Raw genomic sequence first — 23502 nt, 5'->3', positions numbered from 1 at the left:
ATGCCCTGAAGGGTGATGCCAGAAAGAGGTGAAAGAGTGAATCATGTGGACATCTGGGAGGAAGAGCATTCTGGGTGGAGGGGATGGCAAGTGCAAAGGTCCTGAGGTGGAAAGAGTGAGCCTGGTGTTTGAGGAACAGCAAGGAGGCCAGTGTGGCCACAGAAGTGGATGAGAGAGCAGGGAGGTCGGAGAGGTTATGGGGGAGGGAGCACGGTTAGAGGCTTTAAAAGAGGACTGAAGCCAAAGCAATGCGAAGAACTGTGAGAAGAGGACTCAGAAGCTAAGGTGTCTCCTCTACCAGGTAAACTGAGGTACAAGCAATGGGGAAGGGGTATCAAGACTGGCAGGCAGAAGAACACTGTGTGAAGGAGGCTTTGTGTGGATACAGATCTCGCAGAAGGCGACACAGCTGTGACTCTCTCATGAGAAGTCTGGCGAATGCTGGTGTGGCAGGGAGCCCAATAGCATGGAAGGTGGTGGAAACAGGTCTGGATGAGACTCAGAGAGCCTGGATTCTACCCTGGCTATGCCACGCACTTGCTGCGCAATGCTGGGACTCGTGTCCTTGTCCATGGGGTGAGGCAAGAGAACAACAACGTGCTTTGTACGGAACTTTCTGGAGGCCTCAGATTCTGTTATTCCTCCCATTCTTCTCTTCCTCAAGATAAAAAAGCTATGGCTGCTCTCTTTAACAATGCCAATAAAAATCTGTGGGGTTTACAGGGAGCGCCCATGTCCCATGGTCGGGTAGACTTTGGGCATTGGGTCCCAGGCTGAGGGGAAAGCAGCACAGCCACTGAGGTCGAGAGGTGACCCCTCCCCACCCCTGCACTGACTCCTTTGGGAGCCCTGGAGGCCACAGTGTCACTCAATGAGGCTCACCTAGATGAAATGGAGCAGGCTGTCTCAGTCCCAGCTGTACTTTAGAATCGCCCAGGGAGCTTAATACCCAGGCCCCAGACAGGGCAAATGAGTTCAGGTCTCTCAGGGTGGGGAGCAGGAACAGCTGTCTCCAGGGAGCCCGACTGGGCTTCTCTGAGGGAAATACCAAATGGGTCCGTTACAGGTTTGACATGCATGGATAAAACGCCTCCCACAGGCAACGTGCTTTTACTTGCCCTTTTTGAACTCTTCCAGAGCCTTGGAAGAGGGCGTGCCTTCCCATTTTGCAGATGAGGAAACCAAGGCTCAGTCAGAATGGTTCACACCTGACCCTTGAACAAAACAGGGGTGTATGGGCTCTTCTCCTACATGAATATCTTACAGTTATAGGAGGGAAGATGAATTTTCTCTTAAGATTTTCTTAATAACATTCTCTTTTCTTTAACTTATTTTATTGTCAGAATACAGTATATAAGACATGTAACGTACAAAATATGTATTCATCAACTGCATTATCAGCAAGACTTGTGGTCAACAGTAGGCGACTGTAGTTAAGTGTTGGGGGGAGTCAAAAGTTCTGTGCAGATTTGTGCACAGGAGGTTGGCACCTCTAACCCCCCACATCGGTCAGGGTCAACTGTGTTTTGTAGTCATATGTATTACACACTGTATTCTTAAAATAAAGTAAGCTAGAGAAAAGAAAATGTTAAGAAAATCCTAAGGAAAAGAAAACACATTTATAGTACTGTGCTGTGTTTCTTGAAAAAATCTGCATGTAATTGGAATCACAGAGTTCAAACCCAGGTTGTTCAAGGGTCAACTATACTCTTGATCCCCCACCTCTGCACTGGGAGATAGATTTAGAGAGGAGGAAAGTGAGGCTCAGAGAGGTTCAGTGCTTTGCCCAAAGTCACACAGACAGTACATGGCAGATTCAGCATTCCCTGCCAGCCCAGGCTGCTAAAAAGATGCAGTTTCTCTTGTAGTCATTCTCAGCAAACGTCCCACTCCCCAAATGCCCATCTGGGGCTGTGATTCTTGCTAAAGGGATATAGTGGAGTCATTACCAGACTCTGAAGAGATAAAACATTGCAAATTGAATGAGAAAATCTATTTTCACATCCTGATGAAGACGTAACTGACACTGCATTGTTTTAGAGGAAAACACAGCCCCTGGTTTTCTCTTTTCTAAAACTTGGGAGTTATAGCTTTAGAAAAATAGGAGCAGCTGACTATCACAGATAAAAATGCCCTTTTGCCTAATGGGATTTTAATAAGGAATCCTAATTAATTCTCCTGAATAGAGAACTTTTACAGTGGTGTTATCTCAGCCCTGTGCTGATGGGCCTGGTTATTTCCAGATACAGAATAATGAATCTTTTCCAGCTGGGCTAGGAGTCGCCAGAGACTTGTCAACTTCCCTGGAAGGTAATTACTTGCCAAGGCACAGGGGGTGGGGAGGGGGTGGAGGAGGGTAATTATAAGCAGGGGGATTGGGGCATTTTGAAGGGAGCTGAGGGGGGCATTGACGGACAGGGGTTGGGAGACGCAGTTGGGAAGGAGATGGCTGGTGGAAGCCATGTTAGCATCCACGATGTCATCCCCAGCTCAGAGCCAGGCCTAAGGGACACTTGCCTTTATGTGAAAAACGCCACTTGATGCAGCTTGACAGATTCAGATAATTGCAAGAGCTGAACAGGCAGCCAACAGAAGTCAGGAAGCAGGCCTGCCTGCGTCTCTCCTTGGTTGGGGCAAAGGCTGGGCTGTCACTGCCTGGGGACCTTTGTGGCGTCCTTAAAGACAACACTAAATGAACAGGGTTATCTGGACAACTCAGGCTGCAGACCAGCAACGAGAAGGACATGGCTGAATGACACGGGCCATTTGTCTGCAGTGACAGGGCTCTCCTACCGGGGAAGGTGGCCGGCAGTCTGTCCTGGGTTCATGGCGTGTCTCCTAGGCAACTGGTAGCACGTGGCCAATGAGGCCTCCATGAGCCTGGCTGGTGGGAAGCTGGCCTGCAGCTCCAACTGAGCCCAGCTCAAAGGACAAAGGCAGCGCGAGGGGGAGAACAGGAGCCGAGGCTGTGGGCCCCGGGAGGCCTTCCAGGAGGCCTTCTGCAACACCCAGCCTGGAATTGCTGCCCAGTCCTCGGGCTGCAACTTCCCAGATCCCATGTGACCTTGGGCACGTGACCTCATGGAGTCTCAGTTTCTCCCAGTTACTTAAAGACGCAAAGGAAAGAATCGGTGTCAATGCCTGACATGCAGTTGGCACTTACAGAGTAGGTATCTTGCCTTCCTCAAATCCTCCAGGAAACAAGCTGTTGATTACTAAAGTCGGGGCGGGGTGGGGGGTTGGGCAAAATAGCTGAAGGGAGTAAAGAGGTAAAAAGCTTCCAGGACTAAAGGAAATAAGTCATGGGGATGTAATGTACAGCCTAGGGAACAGAGTTGGTAATACTATGATAACTTTGTATGCTGACAGATGGTAACTAGACTTACCATGGGGATCATTTCATAATGCATAAAATATCCAATCACTATGACATATACCTGAAACTAACAGGATATTGTATGTCAAACAGACTTCACTAAAACACATTAAAAATAAATAAATAATAAATAAGTAAATAATTAAATACATACAACAACAACAACAACAACCAAACCCTCCCTGTTCCAGAAAAATCACCTTGTGAGGCGTGGATCCTGTTGGAAGGGAACCTGTGGCGTTGTGTTTATACAGGGGAACTTAGGAAGTCTCTGTGCACCAAGAGGCAGGTCCCCAGCAGGTGGATGGGTGCGGAGGGGTGCGAAGGACCCACCACCTGCCTTAAAAAACTAGGGCAGCTCACGTTTAGACACTGAAGACCTAGCTCAGAGGGAAGCATCAAAACCACATTGTTCCTCCATCTGCCCTGGAGGGCACTGCCAAAATGGTCCTGGGACCTCAGAGCTGCCTGGCCCAGACCAGGATGACAGTCTCCTGTCTTACTGGGGTTCAGATCCCAGCTGCCTCCCTGATGCACCAGCTGCAGAGAGTGAGCCCCCCAGGACCAGGGGACCACTGAAGGGGGCAGTGCACAACCATGAGTCCGCTGGGGGGTTGCTGGAGCAGAGTGGGAGGAGCAGTATGGACAGGGGCAGTTTGGGGCAGCAGGTGGGGCAGGGGAGGCCCGTCCATGTGCTTTGGCCATGCAAGGTCAGAGAAAGGACACAAGCAGGATTTAAAAGCTGGGAAGCTGGGCCTGTTCAAAGACTTCCATGCTAAATGCTTCTCACGACTCTATGTCAGGCCCTGGGAGGGTAAGTAAGTTAATGAGATCATGTGGTTAGTTGGCAGCAGAGCTGGTACTGAACCCAGCACTGACTCCTAAATCCATGCTCTTTCCCTTACTCCACACTGTGAGCCAGAAGTCCCAGTGATCTTTCCTAGGATGCTAAGGGCGAGATGTGGTTCCTTTCTGAAGACCTGGGCTTGGGAACCAGAGCTGAAGGTATGGCAGGCCAAGTCCTAGCTAGCTCCCCACTTGGGCCATGGACATCTGGAGTCATGGCATCATGCAGAAGGACAATGGGCATCCCAGTAGCAGGACCAAGCTTCCTCAGAACCCAGCACACACCTCGCTTGGGAGTTAGCCCACTTGGTCTGCTGCCCAACAGCCTCTCACTGGGCCTGTCACAGACATCCTCCAAGGAGGTTTCCTATCTAGTTCCCAGAATTGGTGATGTAGACCATCAGGAGGGAGACCTGGGGGCGCAGGAGAAGCACTGTGCAGGAACCATGTGACCACCCCCCCCCCCCCCGCCACTCAGGCAGCAGCCTGCAAGTTTCAATGGCATGTCACAAGAACAGAGAAGACTCTAGCCTCGTTCAAGACACAACTGAATGCTTGATTCAAAGGTCAGGGGCTGCCTGCAGTTCCGACTATCCCGGGACATGAGGAAGAGACAGAATCCTGGAGGCATCCTCAGAGTGGGGTGGGCAGGGTCTGCTCTCTGCGGGCTGGGACGCAGGATGGACTTACCAAGGCTCGTGCGGGGAGGGCAGAGAGGACATGCGACTTGAAAAGAGAAAAACCAAAAAGCTACATCATCGATGGGGTATGAACTGGAAAGGAATCAGAGCTCAGAGGGGAAGAGAGGGGGGAGTGGGGACTGACCAGGGCCTAGAATCCAGAAAACAGAGGCCCAACTCCTGGACAAATGCTTGCTAGCTGTATGACTTCTGACAGGTTTCTTAACCTCCCAGAGTCAGCTTTTCTACCTGAAAAACAGGAAGGATGACACATCTCTTCACACGAGTTTTGTCGGGATTTAAATGAGATAATGCACGTGACACCCTTAGTACAGGGCCTGACATGCAGTAGCTCTTAAAGATTATTACACCTGTCAAGGTAGGTTAAGGCAGGAGAGAGGCAGATAATTAGACTTGAAGAGGCCACACTGACCATACCAGCTCAAAGGGCAAGAGAGGATCCCAGACACAGCTGGCCTAGGATCTCCAGAGGGAGGGGAATAGGAAGAACCCAGCCGAAGAGGATAGTGTTCAGGAGAGGAGAAGTTGAAGCCTCCAAGACTCAGTTTCTTCATCTGCAAGGTGGGTGTGCAAATACCTAACCCGTAGCTGCTGCTGACAATTCAACAAGACAGTATGTGAGACGTCATTTGGCACAGGAACCAATGGGCTCATGGAGGCAATCGAGACCCTCAAGTCTCAGCTCCATCTCCTCACCACCCAAAGGAAAGGCATATGGCACGTTGTCTCAGCCTGCCTGGTCTCAGAGCCCTTTGGTAAGAGGATAAATGTCAAGACAAATAAACAGGCAAATACTCTCTTGATTATTCAATGAACTGTCAGCAAATCTTTGCCTTGTCTGTTGCCAGGACTTTGGCTGAGCCCTGAGGATTCAGAGATGATGGGTAAGTTCATGCTTTTCAGAGTTTCTGTTGGAAGAAGGATGCCAGAGAAGCTAAGTGGTTTATGCCAGGGCAGCAGGAGACCAGCGGGGGGTTGGGGGGTGTGCAGCAGAGAGGCCAGCATGTCTCAAGGTTTCAGAAAGGAGACATTGCATTGGCCCATCCCAGGTAGACCAGGACGTGAGGCTAGATTTCAGAGCCAGAGGGCTGAGACTTTCTAGTTCGGCAGCATAATCGCAGACTTATCCCAGAGTGTGACGCAGAGTAGGCAGGCAAAAGTCATTTGTTAAATAAATTAATTAAAATGTTAACAAAAAGCAATATTTAGGAGTCAGTGTGACTCGTTTTATGTAAAAGATGCCTTTGCCCCAACTGGAACGGAAACCATAACCAGACATATAAGTCAAATGTAACCCGGGGATTTCCATGCCAAGAAATTCAGTAACGGATCCATTCCCAATGGGCAAACGTCCACCCCCCTACATTGCTCCTCTGGAAAGACTGGTTCCGTTTAGGTCCAGCATGGCTCTAAAAATGTGATCTGATTCCGAACACCTGGGAGAATGATTAGAAATACCAAATGTAGACCCACTCAGAAACTTCAGAGGTAGTAGCCCAGAGTAAGACCCAGGATTCAGCATTCTCAACACATTCCAGGCAAGTCTGGGGAAGACAATCAACTTGGGAAAAGCCCATTTCCTACTTCCCTCTTTGATGTCCCTCATTACCTCCTTCCTAAAAGCCTAGCAGGCTCCATGAGTTCATGATGTTCCCCTCTGAGGCAGAGAGAGCCCATGGGGAGCTTTGAAAATACACAGGCCTGGGTCCCACCCCCGGGCAGTCTGACTCAGTTGGTCTAGGGTGTTGTCTTGTCACCCCTGCTGGTTTGGACAAACGTCAGGGCTGCACTAACTTCACTAAATCCTATACCCCTGCACCTTTTCTCAGGCCCAGAGATCAGTGTTGGCAGACCCCTCTGGCTTTCCCTGAGTCTCCCCATCAGCCATATCTCCAATGATCAGAAGGGGCATCTAGAAGAAATATGAAGACCAGGCACGACCTGTCTTTCAGGATGGATGCCGCAGACTGAGGATTAAAAGTGTCCCCAACGGTCACCGAGTTCACTCCTGGCAATAGGGAGCCCGTCCATCACCCTCTGATTGCCTTTTCTCCTGTCTCCCTGGGGTTTGCAGGTAGGAGGCAAAGAGTACAAGAAGGCCTCCTGGTGGGACAGGTTGCCAGCAAATTGATTCTGTCCCAACCCCGTGGCCAGCAGTGAGCAGTGCCCATCAAATCTCTTGCCTCCTTATTGGTAGGCCCAGCGTGCTGCTGCTCAGAGGACATGAAGGGGGTAGCGGGAACTGAGGGGGCTGCAGAAATTGACATCAGGTGCCAGACACCCATTTGCTTAACAAACTGGCTAATTTTAACCTCTGTCTCTCGGACCAAAACTCTTTTGAAGGGAAGAAACAAAAAAGAAAAAGTGATATTTAACACATTTCTATTTCTGTGCTACTCAGTCTCTCTCTGAGGTTGCAAGTTGGGAGCCTAATTGATTTCTTCGTCAAAAGGAGAAAAAAAAAAAAGACAGAAAGGAAAAACAAACAAGCGAGAAACCTTACCTCACTCACATTGCAATCAAACCTCTCCAGTTCTGTCGACTGCTGAGCTTTTTATTTTTCCACACTGGCCAAGTGACTTGCATAATTTAAGATCCTTTCTAGCACTGATCAGCCTGCTCTGGCCAAGCAGTTTGCTGATTAATTATTAATCAGACTGAGTTTAGGATGAATAATCAGCAAGAGTCAGGGCTAATTTGCAAATGTCCCCCAGGAAGGTTATCACTTAAAATACTTGGTGGAGAGGCTCGATGTTAACCTTTGCAATTAGCCACAGGACATTGGTACTGGTGAGACAGAAGCAGGCCTCTCCTCCTAACAAGCCAATCTTGGACACCTACTAAGTGCCAAGCACTGCGTTTGGGGCTTTTCAAGGTTCTGCAGGCAGTGGAGGGGCAGGGGAAGGGCAAAGAAAAGAGACACATACATAAGCAAGCAAGAAAATATCCAGTATTGGCAAATGCTTATAATAACAAGATGCTGGGACAGTGAACGAGGGTTACTCTAGATTTTGCCTAGGGAAGGCCTTTCTAAAGGGAGGATTTAAACTGAATTTTGCATTTCAAAAAATCAGGGTCTTTTTTTTTTTAAAGATTTTATTTATTTATTTGACAGGAAGAGAGATCACAAGTAGACACAGAGGCAGGCAGATGGGGAGAGGGAAGCAGGCCCCCACTGAGCAGAGAGCCCAGTGCGGGGCTCGATCCCAGGACCCTGAGATCATGACCTGAGCTGAAGGCAGAGGCTTAACCCACTGAGCTACCCAGGCACCCCAAATCTGGGTCTTTAAACAAAACAAAACACTGTGAAGGAAGAGAATCTTAAGCCCTTGGAAGAGCTAGTGCAGAAGCCCTAGGAGGAAGCCTGCTTACCCCACCAAGAGACAGGAGGAAGGGGAGTGTAGCTGGGGCAGAGCGAGTTGCATGAGTGGTAGGAGGGAAGTCAAGGAGGTGGGCAGTAACCTAATAATGTAGAGTCTTCTTGTAGGATTTTATTCTAAGTGTGATGGGAAGTTGTTAGCAAGCCTTAAACAAGGGAGACATGATTTGATGTATTTAAACATTAGTCACCGAAGTTGCTGCATGGAGAACGGGTTACCCAGGGGTAGAAGCAGAGAGACAAGGCCACTGAATAGACAGAGATGCTGAGGAACAGAATGGGCACAAGCAGCTTCCTCTTGGGAGCAGAGAGAGGTGGAGAAGGCCGGGTGAAGGATGGGTTAGGGGGGAGGAGGGACTGAGAAGCCGATGTCCACAGACAGAAAAGCGGATAAACAAAAGGTGGTATATAATAGAATAGAGTATTATTCAGCCATAAAAGGGAATAGAATTCTGGAACGTGCTATAATATGGATGAACTTTGACAACATTCTAAGTGAAATAAACCAACACTAAAGAACAAATACTGTATAATTCCGTCTATATGAGGTCCCTGGACCAGTGAAATTCATAGAGACAGAGAAGTGGTTCTCAGAGGATGGGAGCAGATGGGGTGTTATTCAGTGGGGACAGAGAGGTTCAGTCCAGGAAGATGACAAATGTTCTAGAGATGGAGAGAACTGTTGGTTGTATAACCATGTGAAGGTATTTATTGCCACTCATTCGTAAACTCAGAAATGGTTAAAATGGTAAATTTAATGTATATTTTACCACAAAAAAAAAGTCTGCTTGGAAGTGTTCATTTTGAGATTCCTGTTAAGATTTTGAAATTTGAAATTCATATATATATATGGAGCACAGAGGGTCCCACCAGGCTGGACATTGAAATTGAGCACCACTGGCATATAAACAAATGATACTGAAGGCCAAAATGTGATTTGTTGAGGTTACCTGGAAATGAGGGTAAAAGGAGAAGAGAAGGGTCCCAGGACCCTGTGGGCAGGCAACCTGTGAGTGATGGACAGAGGCCAGACAGTGCAGGAGGGAGACAAGGAGATGGAGCAGGAGTGAGCACAGGTAGCTAGCTGTGTGTCTCCGTGACAGCCAAGAGAAGGGAGAGAAGTTCAAGAAGGACAGATGACTGATGTCGTGTGTTGCCAAGAGGCCAAGTCAGGTGACAAGGGAGAAGCAACACCGGATTTGGCAATCTGGAGGTCACTGGAGATCTTATTAAGATCAGATCTCGTGGTAGGTGGGGCAGACACTGAGAGAGGGTCCATTTCCGATAACTGGCAGCAGCGGAATGGGAATGAGTAGTGGGATTCCGGGGCGTGGTGCTTTCGGTTTGACTTTAGACAGTAGATAGTGGAACATGTCTCTATGCTGTGAGCCATGCCCAAGAGAGAAGAAAAAAAATAATGAATACAAGAAAAAGGAGAAGAATTTAGCATAGAAGTCTGGGGACTAGGGGGTCTAGAACATAGAGAGAGGGGCTGGCCTTTGACAGGAGCCTGGACATCTCATCCACTGAAATATGTGGCACAGATACTCACTCACCAACCCTTTCATCTGCTCATGATATTTCCAGCCTCCTTTGCAGCTAGGCTGGACCACGTGGCTATTTCTGGCCAATGAAATATGAGTTGAGTGATGTGCATGGTATCTGGGCCAGGGCAATGAAAAGTGTGTGCTAGGTTCTCCACTCTTCTTCCCTGCCATGGCATTGGAGAAGGCCACATATTCCATCTATAAGACCGTGGAACTTCCTTTAGCTTGTATAGCCACTTGTATTACTATGTGGATCAGAGTCACTCAGGACTGACCCATGGCAGACAGGTTACATGAGCGAAAAAGAAACCTTTGCGGTAATACATCATTGAGTTTTAAGGTTAATGAAGCTCAAAGAAGGAAGTGGCAAGAGTTGAGGCCAGGGTGACAGGCAAGGGTTGGATTAAACAGGGCCTTATCAGCGGCTGGACTTTTATTCCACAGACAATGGAAAATGATTGAAAGCTTTTGCCTGGGGCTTAGCATGTCAGATCTGCATTTTAATTAAACCATTCTGGTAGCAGTGGGGAGGATGAATTGAAGAGTGCCAAGAAGCTGGGAAATCAGTCAGAAGGTTATTACAACCCACAAAGAAGAAAAGATGAGGGGCTGAACTGGGGGGAGTGGCGATAAAGATGAAAAATATGTTATAGGAGGTACATTGGGAGAACTCCAAGAACAGGGAAGAGTCCCAGATTTTTGGAAGACTTGGTGTAAGGTGATACCATCAACAAAGAAAGCAAACCAACTCTGACCATTTTAGTAGCCCATGATGAGAGACATTGGGACATGCTGACTTGGGGATGTTGGTGGACATCAAGGTAGAGAATTCCCACAGCTGGTTGGCTCTACAGTTTGGTACTCAGTGGCAGGCCAGGCTGGGGAGCCAGCTTTGGGAGCTCTAAACAAACAAGTAGCACCTAAAACTATGAGAGCAGATAAAAGTACCCCAAGAGATGTATGGGATGGGAATAGCAATAAGGCCAGAACAGAGTCTTGGGGACATCGAAGGAAACAGAGAAGCAATGGTCAGAGAGGTCCAAGAAGCATCAGAGAGAACAGCATAAAGCAAAGAGAAAGTTCTAAAAACAAGAGAATAACTAACAAGGTAAAGGAATGAAGAGGTGCCAGTAAGAGGGGACCTAAAGACTATCTCATGGATTGAGTACTGGAAGTGGTTAGTGCTGGGGTGAGGGGTAGTTCTCTGATGATGATCCTAATGTGACTAGTTCCAGGGGAAGGCTGGGGGTAGAAGCCATGGAGAAGTAAGTGAGGAATTAATGTGGAGAGAGAACTTCAAGGCAGATCACTCGAATGAGAACTTGGATGAGAAGTTCTCAGAGGGGATAGGGTTCTCCCTGAAACCTCCCACTTTTCAAGCCAACCTGGCCCCTCGCTCCCGAGATGATGAAATCTGCTAAGTTCAACAGTGATCATTGGCCATTTTCTCAGATTGTCAAATGTTGGTTTTCTTTATGAGTCCTGCTTCCCTGGTGAGTTTGGGAGGGTCACACCCTGGGACCCCTAGCCACCAAATGAGGACAAGCTGGGATGATGGAAGTATAGGCTCAGGGTTAGAACCAATGGCTGAGGTCAGGCTCTGGAAACCAGAAAAAGTTGTAGGAGCAAGAGACAGGCAAAATCAGGATGAACCACAGGATGAGTGAGGCCAAGAGTGAGTAGAACAAACTTTCATGTCAAGCTTCATGAAAAGAGAAATCAGGATTGGGGTCTTGAACATGCTGAATGAACTGATGCCATTCTGGAAGGCAGGGTTTGCCGGAACAAGAGGCCTTTGGAAGGGCCCGGAACAGTTCCTTCCATCTGTCTTAACGGCACTATCAGGCATCTGTCAGCTCCCTGAGAGAGAGTTCGAAAAGAGCATTTTGTTGTCTGGTGCCCTTCCCAGTCCTGGCACGGGCCCCTGAGCAGACGACATACTTAGTACAAACCTGTTGCATGCAGTCAGACCCATGGGGGCGCAGGGCAGCCTCCTGACCCTCGCTTCGCATGCAAACAACTTGGCTAAATCACAAGCTCTCTAGCTGAGCCGCTGTGCCAACGGTGGACAACCCCGGCTCACTTCCTGCTCCCTCCAGCTTCACCAAGGGGTCACGTCGGTGCTCCGTGGAGAGCGCAGAAGGCCTGGCTCAGACTCGGCAGATGTGTTCTGCCAGCGGTGTGCTAGGACACTAATCCTTTCCTAAGGCTCGGCGGTGGGGCTGGGAGTGCTATTTCCAACTCGGAGAGATACGGGAGATGAGATTTTAAAGGGCTGGTTATTTATGGCCTGGATCCTGATGGATACAACAGATGCAATTTCATGGGCTCCATCCGAAGAGAACAGCTTCTTGGGGTGGCAGAAAGCATTGTGATGTGGCAGGGAAGGAGGGGGAAGCAAGGGCCTCAGGGACCCACAGGAAGGCAGGAAGTGGCTCCAAGTGCCACTGGCTTCAGCAGCCTTGCTCAGGCACCATCTCAGCCGCTCCCTGGGCTTCTCTGCCAGCTTGAGACCTTGACCCTGTCTTGTTCTTGACATTCAAACAAGACAAAATCCCACAGAACAGGCATTAGGCCCATGACATTCCCATGTACGAAGTTTAAGGACATATAGGGCACTGTGATGGTGGGCTGTTACAGATGCAATCCCCTCTGCCCCAAAAGTTGATCCCTGAGTCCTTCTCAATAGTCAGGTCTCAGCTGAAATCTGAACCCCTCCGAGAGGCCTCCCTGACCACTTTATATTAATAAGGCCCCCACTGTTCCTATCCCCCATCCTATTCTTTTCCTTCATAGCTCTCAACACGAGTTCATTTTACACTTATTTGGTGATTTTAATGTCAGTCTTTGCAAGGTAGACCAGAAGTCCCACAAAGGCAGAGGCTTTATCTGTCTCCTCCACTACTGTATTCCCATGCCAAGCCCAATGTCCAGCAACGGAAGCCCTAAGTAGTCTGCTTGAATGAATAAATCGTGGTGGAGGGTGTTGGTAATAAAGACGGAGTTGGTGAGGGTGACCAGGATGATGAAGGAGACGCTGCTGAGGATGATGGTGTTGGTGCTGCTCCTGACAATGACTTCTCAAGGCCTTGCCACAATACTTAGCCCAACACCAAATTGGCCTAGTTGTTGATTGCCCCTGACCATCTCCACTAGAGATCCTCAAAAGGCTATATAGGTCAGCACTCAAGGGCCCCTGTGTCCCTGTTCCCAAGCCCTGATCCTTCTGCTGTGACCCTCTCCATGGTAGACAATCTTACCAGTCTTCCAGGCAGGAACTTGGGCGTCAACCCAGACTCTCCCCTCTCTCCATTCCTCCTTTCCAATGAACCCCCCAAAGCAGCTGATTCTGCATCTGAGATGTTTCTTGATGTCACCCCCTCCTCTCCACACCCTCACAGTTGCCCTAATTCAAGGCTGGGACATTTCCTGCCTGAGTGGTCACCAAAAAGGTTTTATAGCTGGTTTCTGAGCCTTCCAGTCAGATCCAGTTAAAATTGAGAGTGATTGTGTTACTTCTCCACTTAGAACACTCCCATGGCCTTATATAGTCTTTGGAATCCTCTCCCAGCTTCTGAACATGGGACAAGGTTCTTCTAGACCCATGCTTTCCCTGTGCTCACCTTGAACCCACCTCCAGTGTCTCAACACACCAAGGCCCTTTCCTGCTCTGTGACAACGGTAAACTCCCGTGATTCAGTTGAATTCAAAAGTTACCCCCTCTGGGGCTCATTTATTGGAGTCATTCCAGCAGCCTCTCCCAACAGGACAGGAAGACTTCCTCTTCCCTGTGACTCAGTTTGCCTTTTGGGAACCACCTTGCTCTACTCCCTGTCCGGAAGTTGAGCAGGTCAGAGAGTCATGTGACCTGGGCCTGGCCGGCAAGCACACTCAAGTTGCATCTTAGGGCTTTTGTGGGAACCATCAGGAAAGGGAAGATTCCTTTTTGCTGGGATTGCTAAGCCAGTGGAATGCACAGAGCTGACGGTGGTTGCCTTTGCTATCTCATGGGGAAAGCATGCCTGAAGAAGCCAACACATAAGAGAGCAAAGCTGTGGGAGGGAGAGAAATAGATTCTGATGATATTATTTGCATACCTTGATCCAGCAGTCCCTGATGCCAATCCCTCGACTTTTCAGTTACAGAAGCCAGCATATTCCCATTTTAGCTTGAGTCAGCTGGAGGTGGGTTTCTATTTCTTGAACCAAAAGAATACTAACTATTACATTTCTCTTTTCAGTCTCCACAGGAGCTTCTTTATACCTTTTAGAAAAGCACCTAACATATGATATTGTCAAGCATTTAATTATATTCTGCCTCTTCGCCCTGACTGCGAGCTCCAGGGTCCAGCATGATGCATGGCTATTACATAAACATCAGTGGAGGGAAGAAATAACTCCTTAGGGATGGGACTGTGTCTTTTTCTCCCCAGCACCTAGGAGAGCTTAGTTCATAGAAGGTTCTCAATAAATGATTACTGGAAATAAATAGGGGAAAAGTAACAAAGAATGTAAATGATCTAAACCAATGGTTTGATAAAGTACATGCGAATGAGTAAATAAGTGAATAGTTATTATTAACAAATCCCCGTTGGCATGCTGTTCTCATTCTAATTATATCTGAATCTAACGACTCCTGAATGAAATATCTAGTTAAAAGTCGCTGAGATCAAATGGTTCTAGTTGGCTCAAATTTCTTGTGTAAAATGCTTAATAATTAAAACAAAGTCTTTCAGAGAGGAAAAAGAATGTTGCTAGCAAAATTTTCAAACTGAATGTCTGTAAAGTAGACGGGAACTTTTGTATCTCCACATATTAAAAACAAAAGCAAAAAAGGAAGGGGAACAAAGGGAAGAAAAACCCTCAAAGCTTGATCCAGAGAGTAGGCTGAAGCTGCTCTCCAGGGAAATTCACTTTTTGGAAACAACCCAAGTCTACTGGGCGGCCCTGGGGAGCAGGAGATCCAGACAGTCTAGCAGGTTCTTTTCTATTGCTCTCCAGGTGGAGGGGCTGCTGAGGCTCAGAGGCAGATGGTAGAGCCCAGGGTGGGAACACATGGAGAGAGTCCTGGGACCACTTCCTGGCCCTGCATCTCAGGGATCAGGGCAGCTCCCATGTCAGGTAGGATGCCCAGCAGCAGCCCTAGGATGATGTTCTCCCTGTCCCCTTCTCTCCCATATCCAAGTGGCACCCACGCTTCAAGGCTTGTCTCCAAAGCAGCCCCCCTCTTGAGGCCTTGGTCCTCCCACCTGAGGGCAGCATCCTCTTCTGAACCCTGCATCGTGCCCTCCCTTCCTTCCCTACTTCAAAGATTTGGTGGAGGCAAGTCTGTCACATAGAGGTCCACGGGGGCTTGGCTAGGGGTGGGGGGACATAGAGAATGAGCATGGAGATCGCAAATGATCCCAGTGAAACAAAGAACATAAGTCCAAGTATACCAAAGGGGACAGGGAAGAGAGGCTGGGAATCACTGGCAGAGACTGACTACCGGAATGACAACCAAGAAGATGGTAGGAGTGGTTCTAGGGTCTGCACAGAAACACCACATGTGGGAAGGAGGTTTGAACTCCTTTTACCAGCCTCCCCATCACAAACACATCCCTGCGGGTGGCCCTTTGGCCAGGCCCCAGGAAAAGGGCTGCTTCAGTTCTGAGCACAGGTCAGGCCTGCCTGCTGTCCCTGCAACAGGAGGAAACTGACACCTGGGGAAGGAGAGAAGCAGAGAAAGAGAAGGAGCAGAGGAGAGAAGAAGGCCCAGTTGAACTCTGCTGCATCATCCATCACAGCCTGTGAGACGGTGCCAGGCAGAGACCTGCTTCCCCTCTGGGTCTGGGACAGTGGTCTCCTGAATGTCTTCTCCAGACTCTCTGCCCCTTCTCCCCAACTCAGCAGGGCCCCTCGGGGCAGGCGCTGTGCCTGACCCCAGCCAAGTACCCCCTGCTCCCAGCCCTGCCCAGAACAGCCACTGTCACTACATTGATCCACTAACCCTTTTCCTTTTCTTTAAAGACTTATTTATTTATTTGAGTGAGTGAGATTGAGATTGAGGGGTGGAGGAAAAGGGAGAGAGAATCCTCAAGCAGACTCCCTGCTGAGCATGGAGGCCAATGCAGGGCTTGGTCCCATGACCCTGAGATCATGACCTGGGCCAAAATCAAGAGTCTGGTGCTCAACCAACTGAGCCACCCAGGTGCCCTCTTGTGCTTTTGTAACAAGGCAGCTCATTGGCCAGCTGGAGCTGGGTCCAGCCAAGAAAAGGCGATGCTGCTTGCAATGTGCTCACAAAATGTGGCTCTGGGCGACAGTGTCAACAAAACCACCACCCTCTCTTCTGACCTTTGCAAGGGCACCTCCAGTCTGACTCAGGGGCTCTCTGTCAGTCCACGTTCCCTAGCTTTCCAGGTAATTTCCCTGGGAGCTGAGTCCGATGGAGTGACCGGGCTGTGCATCTTTCTGCCCCGGGGAGATGTCACGGGGCTGGCGGGCTAGGAAGAACAGCCTCAGTGGGATCACCAAGAATGGGGCCACCAGGGCTCTGAGTTGTTGGAGATGCCACATCTTACTTTTCTCCTTTCAAAGGCTGAGCCCCCGACTCTGGTCCCCATCTCAGGAGTATTGTGTGTACTGTGAGCCTACTGTGTGCTTACACGTCCAGCCCTTCCAGCATGCTTTTTAGGCTGGTATGATGAGCTTAATTTTCCAGATGTGTTAGGAAACTGAGACTCAGGAGTAGGTAAATACGCTTTAGTAGGTATCAAAAGGTGGATCAGGGTTTTTTTGTTTTGTTTCTTTTTTTTTAATTAATTAATTTATTTTCAGCTTAACAGTACTCATTGTTTTTGCACCACACCCAGTGCTCCATGCAATGCGTGCCCTCTCTATTACCCTCCACCTGGTTCCCCAACCTCCCACCCCCCGATCTGTCTGACTCCCAGGCTTTCTGTCTTCCCAGTTAGATGCCAAGATACATAGACATCTTTCCTATTCTTGGAAGGCACATCTGGCTTTCTCTCCTTCCTTAGCCCAGAGGAAGAGCCTAGAGACTCAAATGGACAGTGTCAAGCATGAGGCAGATGGAGAAGGGGAGAAATTCTGGCTCCTGCGTCTTCCCAGTGGGCTTTTATTCACTGATTTTCTCCACAATGGAGAGGCTGACAGGGTACTGGGCTGGCAATCACTTGTACTTGTTATAGCATGATCCTGATACCCTCCAGGGACACAGAACCCAGGGTCTTAAACAACAGAGTTTTTAAACCCCAGCTCTGCCCCTGCTCAGTCCTAGCCATCGGAAAAAGTCCAGAGGCCTCATGAGGAACTTTAGCAATGGTAAGAATATTTTCCTAGAATTTGAGGGGAAGGAATGGGGCTCTGTGATGGACAGTCAACTGACCTGGTCAGAGCAAAGACCCATCACCCCCAAGAAGGATCAGTGAGAGATATCTGGCCCCTGACTTGTGTTCCGTGAACTAGGGACACAGGTATGTATTGTAACAGGGGTTCACTTGATGATGCGTAAATGGTGGTGATTTGGTTCTGCGTATGTGTGTGTGCATGCACGTGTGTGTAGTGTAGGAGGAACACCAAATACACTAGTGGTTATAACTCTCAGTTCAAACCCAGCTTTTGTCCATGGACAATCACAAAATAATTTTTTTTTTAAATAGCAATTAACTTTAGAGAGAGGACATCTAAAACACTTGGGGATCTCTTGACACGACCGATGTTCAGGATTCGGTGCTCACCATTGGAACAGCGGTTTCCTGCTCCAAGCGCCGACTTCCGGGTTCTCAGTGGCCAGTCACGGACCGGGAAGCCGGAAGCCGGAAGCGGCCGACCCGGCTGAAGTCCGCCCTGCGCGGGGTCTGCTGCTCCCGCCACATGCCGCTACTTCTGTGCGCTTCTCCTACCCCTTCTGTCCTTGTGCCAGTGCAAGGCTGCAAATTGGTTATATCCTGCCACAGTTTTGGCTTTGAATCAGCCTTTGTTTTATGAAATAATGTTCTGAGGATTTGGAACTTTTCCCCCCTAATGTCCTTGCCTGGCAAAATGAAAAATGATCAAACCTCTATTTCCCTAATTGTTTGGAAATTTTGATGGTCCACAAAATCCAAACAACTGGAACCCCTGATGAAAACTCTCCTGCTTGTATCCCATGGCGGGGGGGGGGGGGGGGGGGGGTGGCGAGAAGAGTGGGAAAACTGAGTCAGGAACATCCCATGCCCACCCATCCTGAATCAGTGGGAATCTGCCATCTGGGAAAGGAAGTAGTGGATTTTTTTTTTCTCTCTCAAAGCTGTCTCTGTCATCTCAATAGGTGAAGGGATGCCCAGTTACTTACATTCATCTTTTCTGACAGGAACTGCAGTCTTTCTATGACTTGGCACAGAACTCAAGAAAACATCCTAAAATCTTAATGCATGGCGATATAAAGCACCCTCATAAACCAGCAGCATCACATTTTCAAGGGGATCCAGGGATCCATAAAGGAGAGGGGCAGGCGAGAGCGTGGGTTCTTTGCACACACGTCCTGAGCCTCCAAGTTTGTTTGTCCATAATTGCTATGCAAGTATAAATTAGAACAACAAATGCATCCTGCCTGGAAATGGTGACACCAACCCTGTAAATAATTATAATTTAATCTTATAGCAAAGGGTTCTGAATGACTCCCCTAACGATTTCCTCTGCTTAATTCCTTCCCCACTGAGTGACTTAATAGGAAAAGGAATAGTCTTTCAGATTAGTTTCACTCCAGAAGTTTGGACAACGTGTGGATTCACACCTGGGGAGGGGGCAGAAGCTGTGGGAGACCATTTGGCCCACGGATAAACAAGTGAGTCGAAGAGGCCTTGGGACTGGAAGAGACGGAACTGGCAGGCCTGTTCATCTTGGCATCTGTTTACAGAAGCGAAAACTTGAGAACGGCCTCATAAGAGTCCGATGAGTAAACCCCTGTCAGTCTGATGAGCAAATGCCACACAGCTGGCACAGCCCTTCGCAAATGTAAGGTGCATGATGTGTTGCTCTGTCATGGCTTACGGAGATGGCCTTTCATGTCCGACTGACCTGGGGTTGAATCCTGGCTCTGCTCCTTACTAGCTCTGTGGCTTCAAGCAAGGGACACAACCTCTCTGGACCTCATTTCCCTCATCTGGAAAAGGAAGAAAAGGATGCTCCCTAATTCACAGAGTTTCTATAAGGAAGAGATGAAATTATAGCCAAAAGAGCTTAGAACCAGCCTGAGATGTATTGATAACAAATGCTCAATAAATTAGGCTATTACTGTGCCTCTTGTGTTTTGGAGGCTTCTGCAATGATATAGGGAAAATTTTCATTATATAATACTAAGTTAAAAATATATAACCACAGATAGATTTTAAGATCCTAATTCTGTAATATTAAAACATATATAAATAGCCAGCTAGCTTGATTCAAACAAAGCAAAAAGGCCAAAGGGAAATACATCAAACTCTTAATATTTCTTTTTTTCCCCAAGATTTTATTTATTTATTTGACAGAGATCACAAGTAGGCAGAGAAGCAGGCAGAGAGAGAGGAGGAAGCAAGCTCCCTGCTGAGCAGAGAGCCCAATGCAGGGCTCCATCCCAGGACACTGAGATCATGACCTGAGCCAGAGGCAGAGGCTTTAACCCACTGAGCCACCCAGGTACCCCAAACTCTTAATATTTCTTATTCATTTCTCCATACCTTTTGATGTTTTCTATACAAAGCATATGTATTCTATTTACAGTCACAAAAATTGGTATTTAACAAAAAGAGGCAGGAGGCCAGAGGGCCTCGGGCTGGCAGGGCACTCGGGTCCCAGTCCAGAAGAGGGGCGCCCAGGCCTTCATCCCCACTCCTAGAACCATGTGTCCAGCTGCTGCCCTAGACCACTGACAGAACAGCCACCTGCCCACAGCAGTTGGTCTTTGACTCAAACATGCTTCCCTCAACTCCCCGTTCAGAGGAGTAAATGATCTGGCCATGTTCACTCAACAAGTTTATGGCACCAAGATCTTTGGACTCCCAGTTCGGATCGCCTTCCACTGTCCCAGGACATTTGAGTTCTCCGGGCTACACCAGTCCCCAGATCTCCCAGCCCACATTTGGCAGGAGTCAGTTCCCATTCTGTTCCCTGGAAATAGTCATACTTGGCTCCTTCTGTGGGTTTGTCTGGTTTTCTCACCCTCCAAGGACCCTGTCTTCCACAGCTGATGTTTCTATCCTGTGACATGACATCTGGTCTGAGAGAGGGTTCAGTTAATGTGCCCCTGCCTTCTGTTTGCTTCCTTTCCCTCCCTTCCTCCCCACTCATACTGACTGCCACATCTCCTTCCCAGGCACTGTCCTCCCCTGACTCTCAGAGTCCTCAGGGATGCCTTCTCTGTGCTCCCCCCATGCCTCAATGAAGCTTGAGAGACACCCCCCATCTTATGGGAAGCAAGTCTTGATACACCTTTCTGTGGGCACTTGATAGACTGATACCATCCCCTGTGCCCTCCTCCTGATAACACAGCCATGAGGAGACGACGAGAGAACATTCTAAGCCCCATGCCACTACTCGAGGCTTATCACCCAAACTGGAAGCTGGACACTTCCCATCAGAAAACTTGCCCAGGAGAGGGCCCTAGGGACTGCCACCTAATGATTCTGTTCCCTTTGTCGGACACTATGACTACACCCTCCACAAAGGCAACTGTACTTCAAACCCGCACACTGAGTCTCTGGCCTGAGAAACAGGACATTTTTACTCTCAGGGCAAGTCACTCCACCAAGGCCCATCATTCTTCAGCAAGAGTACACATCGAATCAGATCCCAAAATCACTGTGAAAATGGACCCAGCTCTGAAAACATGCAGGGACTTTTCATCACGATGAGAACCAGACTCGTCAACTGTGGGTCCAGAATGAGGCAAAGGGGCCTTGGAGCGCAGGCCCCGCCCCTGAGGAGACTGTGCCCTCGGGTGGAGACCTGGAGGGGCTGCTGCACTTACCACAGGGAGGAGCCTTCAGTGCCTGTGACTTCCAGAAAGTCGTAACCGTCCTCCAGCTGGAAGTCAATAAAGACCAGGGCGATGGTGTCTCCCAGCTCGGCCAGGATGGTCCACGTGCAGTCGGCATTGTTGTGGTACTCTGACGGGAAGTGGGGGGTGGAGATGATGCCGCTCTGGCCCCGCAGGGTCCCCCCGCAAGCATCGTCCGCTGTGGGCACACAGAGAAGAGGCTCAGGTGAGCTGCTCCAGTTCCCAGGCCCTGTTCTGAGAATCTCAGATCTGACTGTTCTCCTTGAACGGATGAGGAAACTGAGGCACAGGGAAGTTATGCCACCTACCTAAGGTGACACAGCCCCTGAACTGGGACTGAACTCTGACATTCAGGACACCTTCGGGGTACCACACATACTGGTCTGCTGTGAGCAGGGAAGGACTCAGGTGTCACCTTTCCTGCCGTGGTCACCACTGTGGGGAACAAGATATTTCTTCCCACCTGAACTTAGGAAGCCTCCGAGGGGGGAAACAAGACAAAAACTCAACACAGCTCCATGGGGTAACACTCTGGCCAGACCACTGAGATCCTCCCTCCTGCCCTTGTCTGCGGGCCAGCTCTGTTCTCAAGCTATGCACAGCTAGCCTTCTGCCCTGTGCTCACACTGCGGCCCCCTCTGCCCAGGGTGCCTTCTCTCCAGGGCAACTCTTCTCCTCCTTTTAGGCCTGACTCCAAAGCCACCTCTTGGGAGAGCCTCATGCCCTCAAGCGTTTAGTGATGGCTCTCTCCTCTGGGCTCCAGCCACAACGTGTCTGATGGTAGACACGTACTTGGCCCTGTCCAAGTGACCCATTAATCCGTCTGTCTGCCACGCAGGTTCTGAGCTCTGCTGGGAACCCCCAAGGCCAGGGACCTTGTTTCCTTCCTCCCACCACACAACCTAGCGGTCACACTGCTCCAGCCAAACCCCAGCTGAGACTTGGTATTTAGAAAAAATGATCCAGGGAACATGCTCTGACATAGACTAGTTAATAAGAGGCCTGGCTTCTGGATTATCAGAGACTGCCGGCTGAATCCTTTTCCTGCGGCTCACTAGCTGGCTGGTGTCTAAGCTGTTGTCCTAGAACCTGTACCCAAGCGAGCGAGTGCAGTACACTTAGCACGTGTTGCTAGAGGCAGGACTATGTGGTGAAGGACGGAGAAATGCAGAAGCCGGCTCCCAACGAATGCCAGAGGCTGCCTGGTAACAATAACAAAAGCTCATATTTCTGGAGCACTTACATGATATCAGGAACCATTCTAATGATGCTACATCTTTCACATAGTCCATACTTTGACCCTGTGGAGCAATGGAACCATTTTGTAGGTGAGGAAACCAAGGCACACAGAGAGTCGGGCATTTGCTGCAGGTGACCCAGCTCATAGTGACTGAAGGAGCTGGAATTCTAAGCCCGATTCCAGGGCCTGTGCCCTTAACCAATGCACTCTTCCATCTCCCAGGAGCACCGTTCACATTTGGAGGACATGGATAAAGCAGCAAATTACTTTGCTTGGATGACTCGGTTTGGGAAAGGTTAACAGAGGAGATGCCCTTAGAGCTAGGTTTTGAAGGGTGAATAGGAGTTCTCTAGATAGAGAAGAAAGGGTATGGCATTTAAGAAAACAGGGAAACGAATGTCATAAGCACAGAGCACAAAAGCGACAAGGCATGCCTAAGATGAGTGGCTCTCCACAGCTTATCACAGAGTGAACTAAGAGGAATGGTGGGTGATGGTACCGGAAATGGAGAAAGAGCCGTGTGACAGAGAACACTGGGCCAAGAAGCAGTGGACTGTATTGGAAAGAAAATGGATTTGGGGGTCAGGAGGGCCTAGATTTGAATTCAGCCTCCACCATTTCCCAGCCATGTGACCCCAACTGGGTGATTATTTCTGGCAGCTTCATTTGGCTTCTCTGTATGATGGTTTGCTGGGATAACTGGATGGGATCGTTAATGATGCAGTGTCTAGCATCAGCCAGTGGTTGGCCCATGTAGATGCCCCCCAACAGGTACTAAGTTCTCCTTTTCCTTCCACTTCATCTTGGGAATCAAATGTAGTGAAGAAATATGATTGAATTTGCATTTTAGAAAGATCACTGGGACCGTGGCACAGAGGAGGTCTGAGTGAGGGGCGTAGGCATGATGCTTTTGGTAGGACATTGTCACCAAAGTCCAGGGGAGTCCAGATGAGATTGGAGCTGAAATCATGGGGACTGCAGGAAGAGTACTGATTTCAGAGAGATTTTAGAAGCAGATTCACAGGCTTTGGCAGTTGGGAGGGATGAGCTCCAGGTCTGGGGCATGAGAATCAGGATGAATGAAAGGTACTCCCTATAGCAGAAACCCAGGAAGGGGGTGCCTTGTGGTGGGGAAGGCAAGCAGGAGTTCAGTTTTGGATCCAAGGGCTGAGTGTGCATGAGGGATATCCTGGTGCAGAGACAGAGTTGACAGCTGGAGATACAGAAGAAGTGTGGGATGGAGGTCAAGGTGAGTTCATTCGGAGGTCCTGAACTATCCTTATTAATGTCATTCTACAGGGTCAAGATCTATTTCAAGAGAATGAGCCTATTTATAAATGCTAACTCAGCGTGAAGAGGTTGTTCTAATCATCAAAGCCTCAATGAGGGGC

At 48.9% G+C, this 23502-nt stretch overlaps 1 protein-coding gene across 1 annotated transcript in view; it reads right to left on the bottom strand.

Annotated features, from left to right (window-relative positions):
• LOC123926444 (CUB and sushi domain-containing protein 2-like) overlaps positions 1 to 23502 on the bottom strand; it is a 596474-nt gene that overhangs the window by 358382 nt on the left and 214590 nt on the right. Inside the window, exon 5 of the mRNA XM_045980312.1 lies at positions 20842 to 21049. Coding sequence (XP_045836268.1) covers positions 20842 to 21049 — 208 coding nt within the window. The remainder of the gene's footprint in view (positions 1 to 20841; positions 21050 to 23502) is intronic.

The sequence above is a fragment of the Meles meles genome, chromosome 1, assembly GCF_922984935.1.
Source record: "Meles meles chromosome 1, mMelMel3.1 paternal haplotype, whole genome shotgun sequence".
Lineage (NCBI taxonomy): Eukaryota > Metazoa > Chordata > Mammalia > Carnivora > Mustelidae > Meles > Meles meles.
The sequence above is the reverse complement of the archived record's forward strand: the minus strand, read 5'-3'. Positions and strand labels throughout refer to the sequence as shown.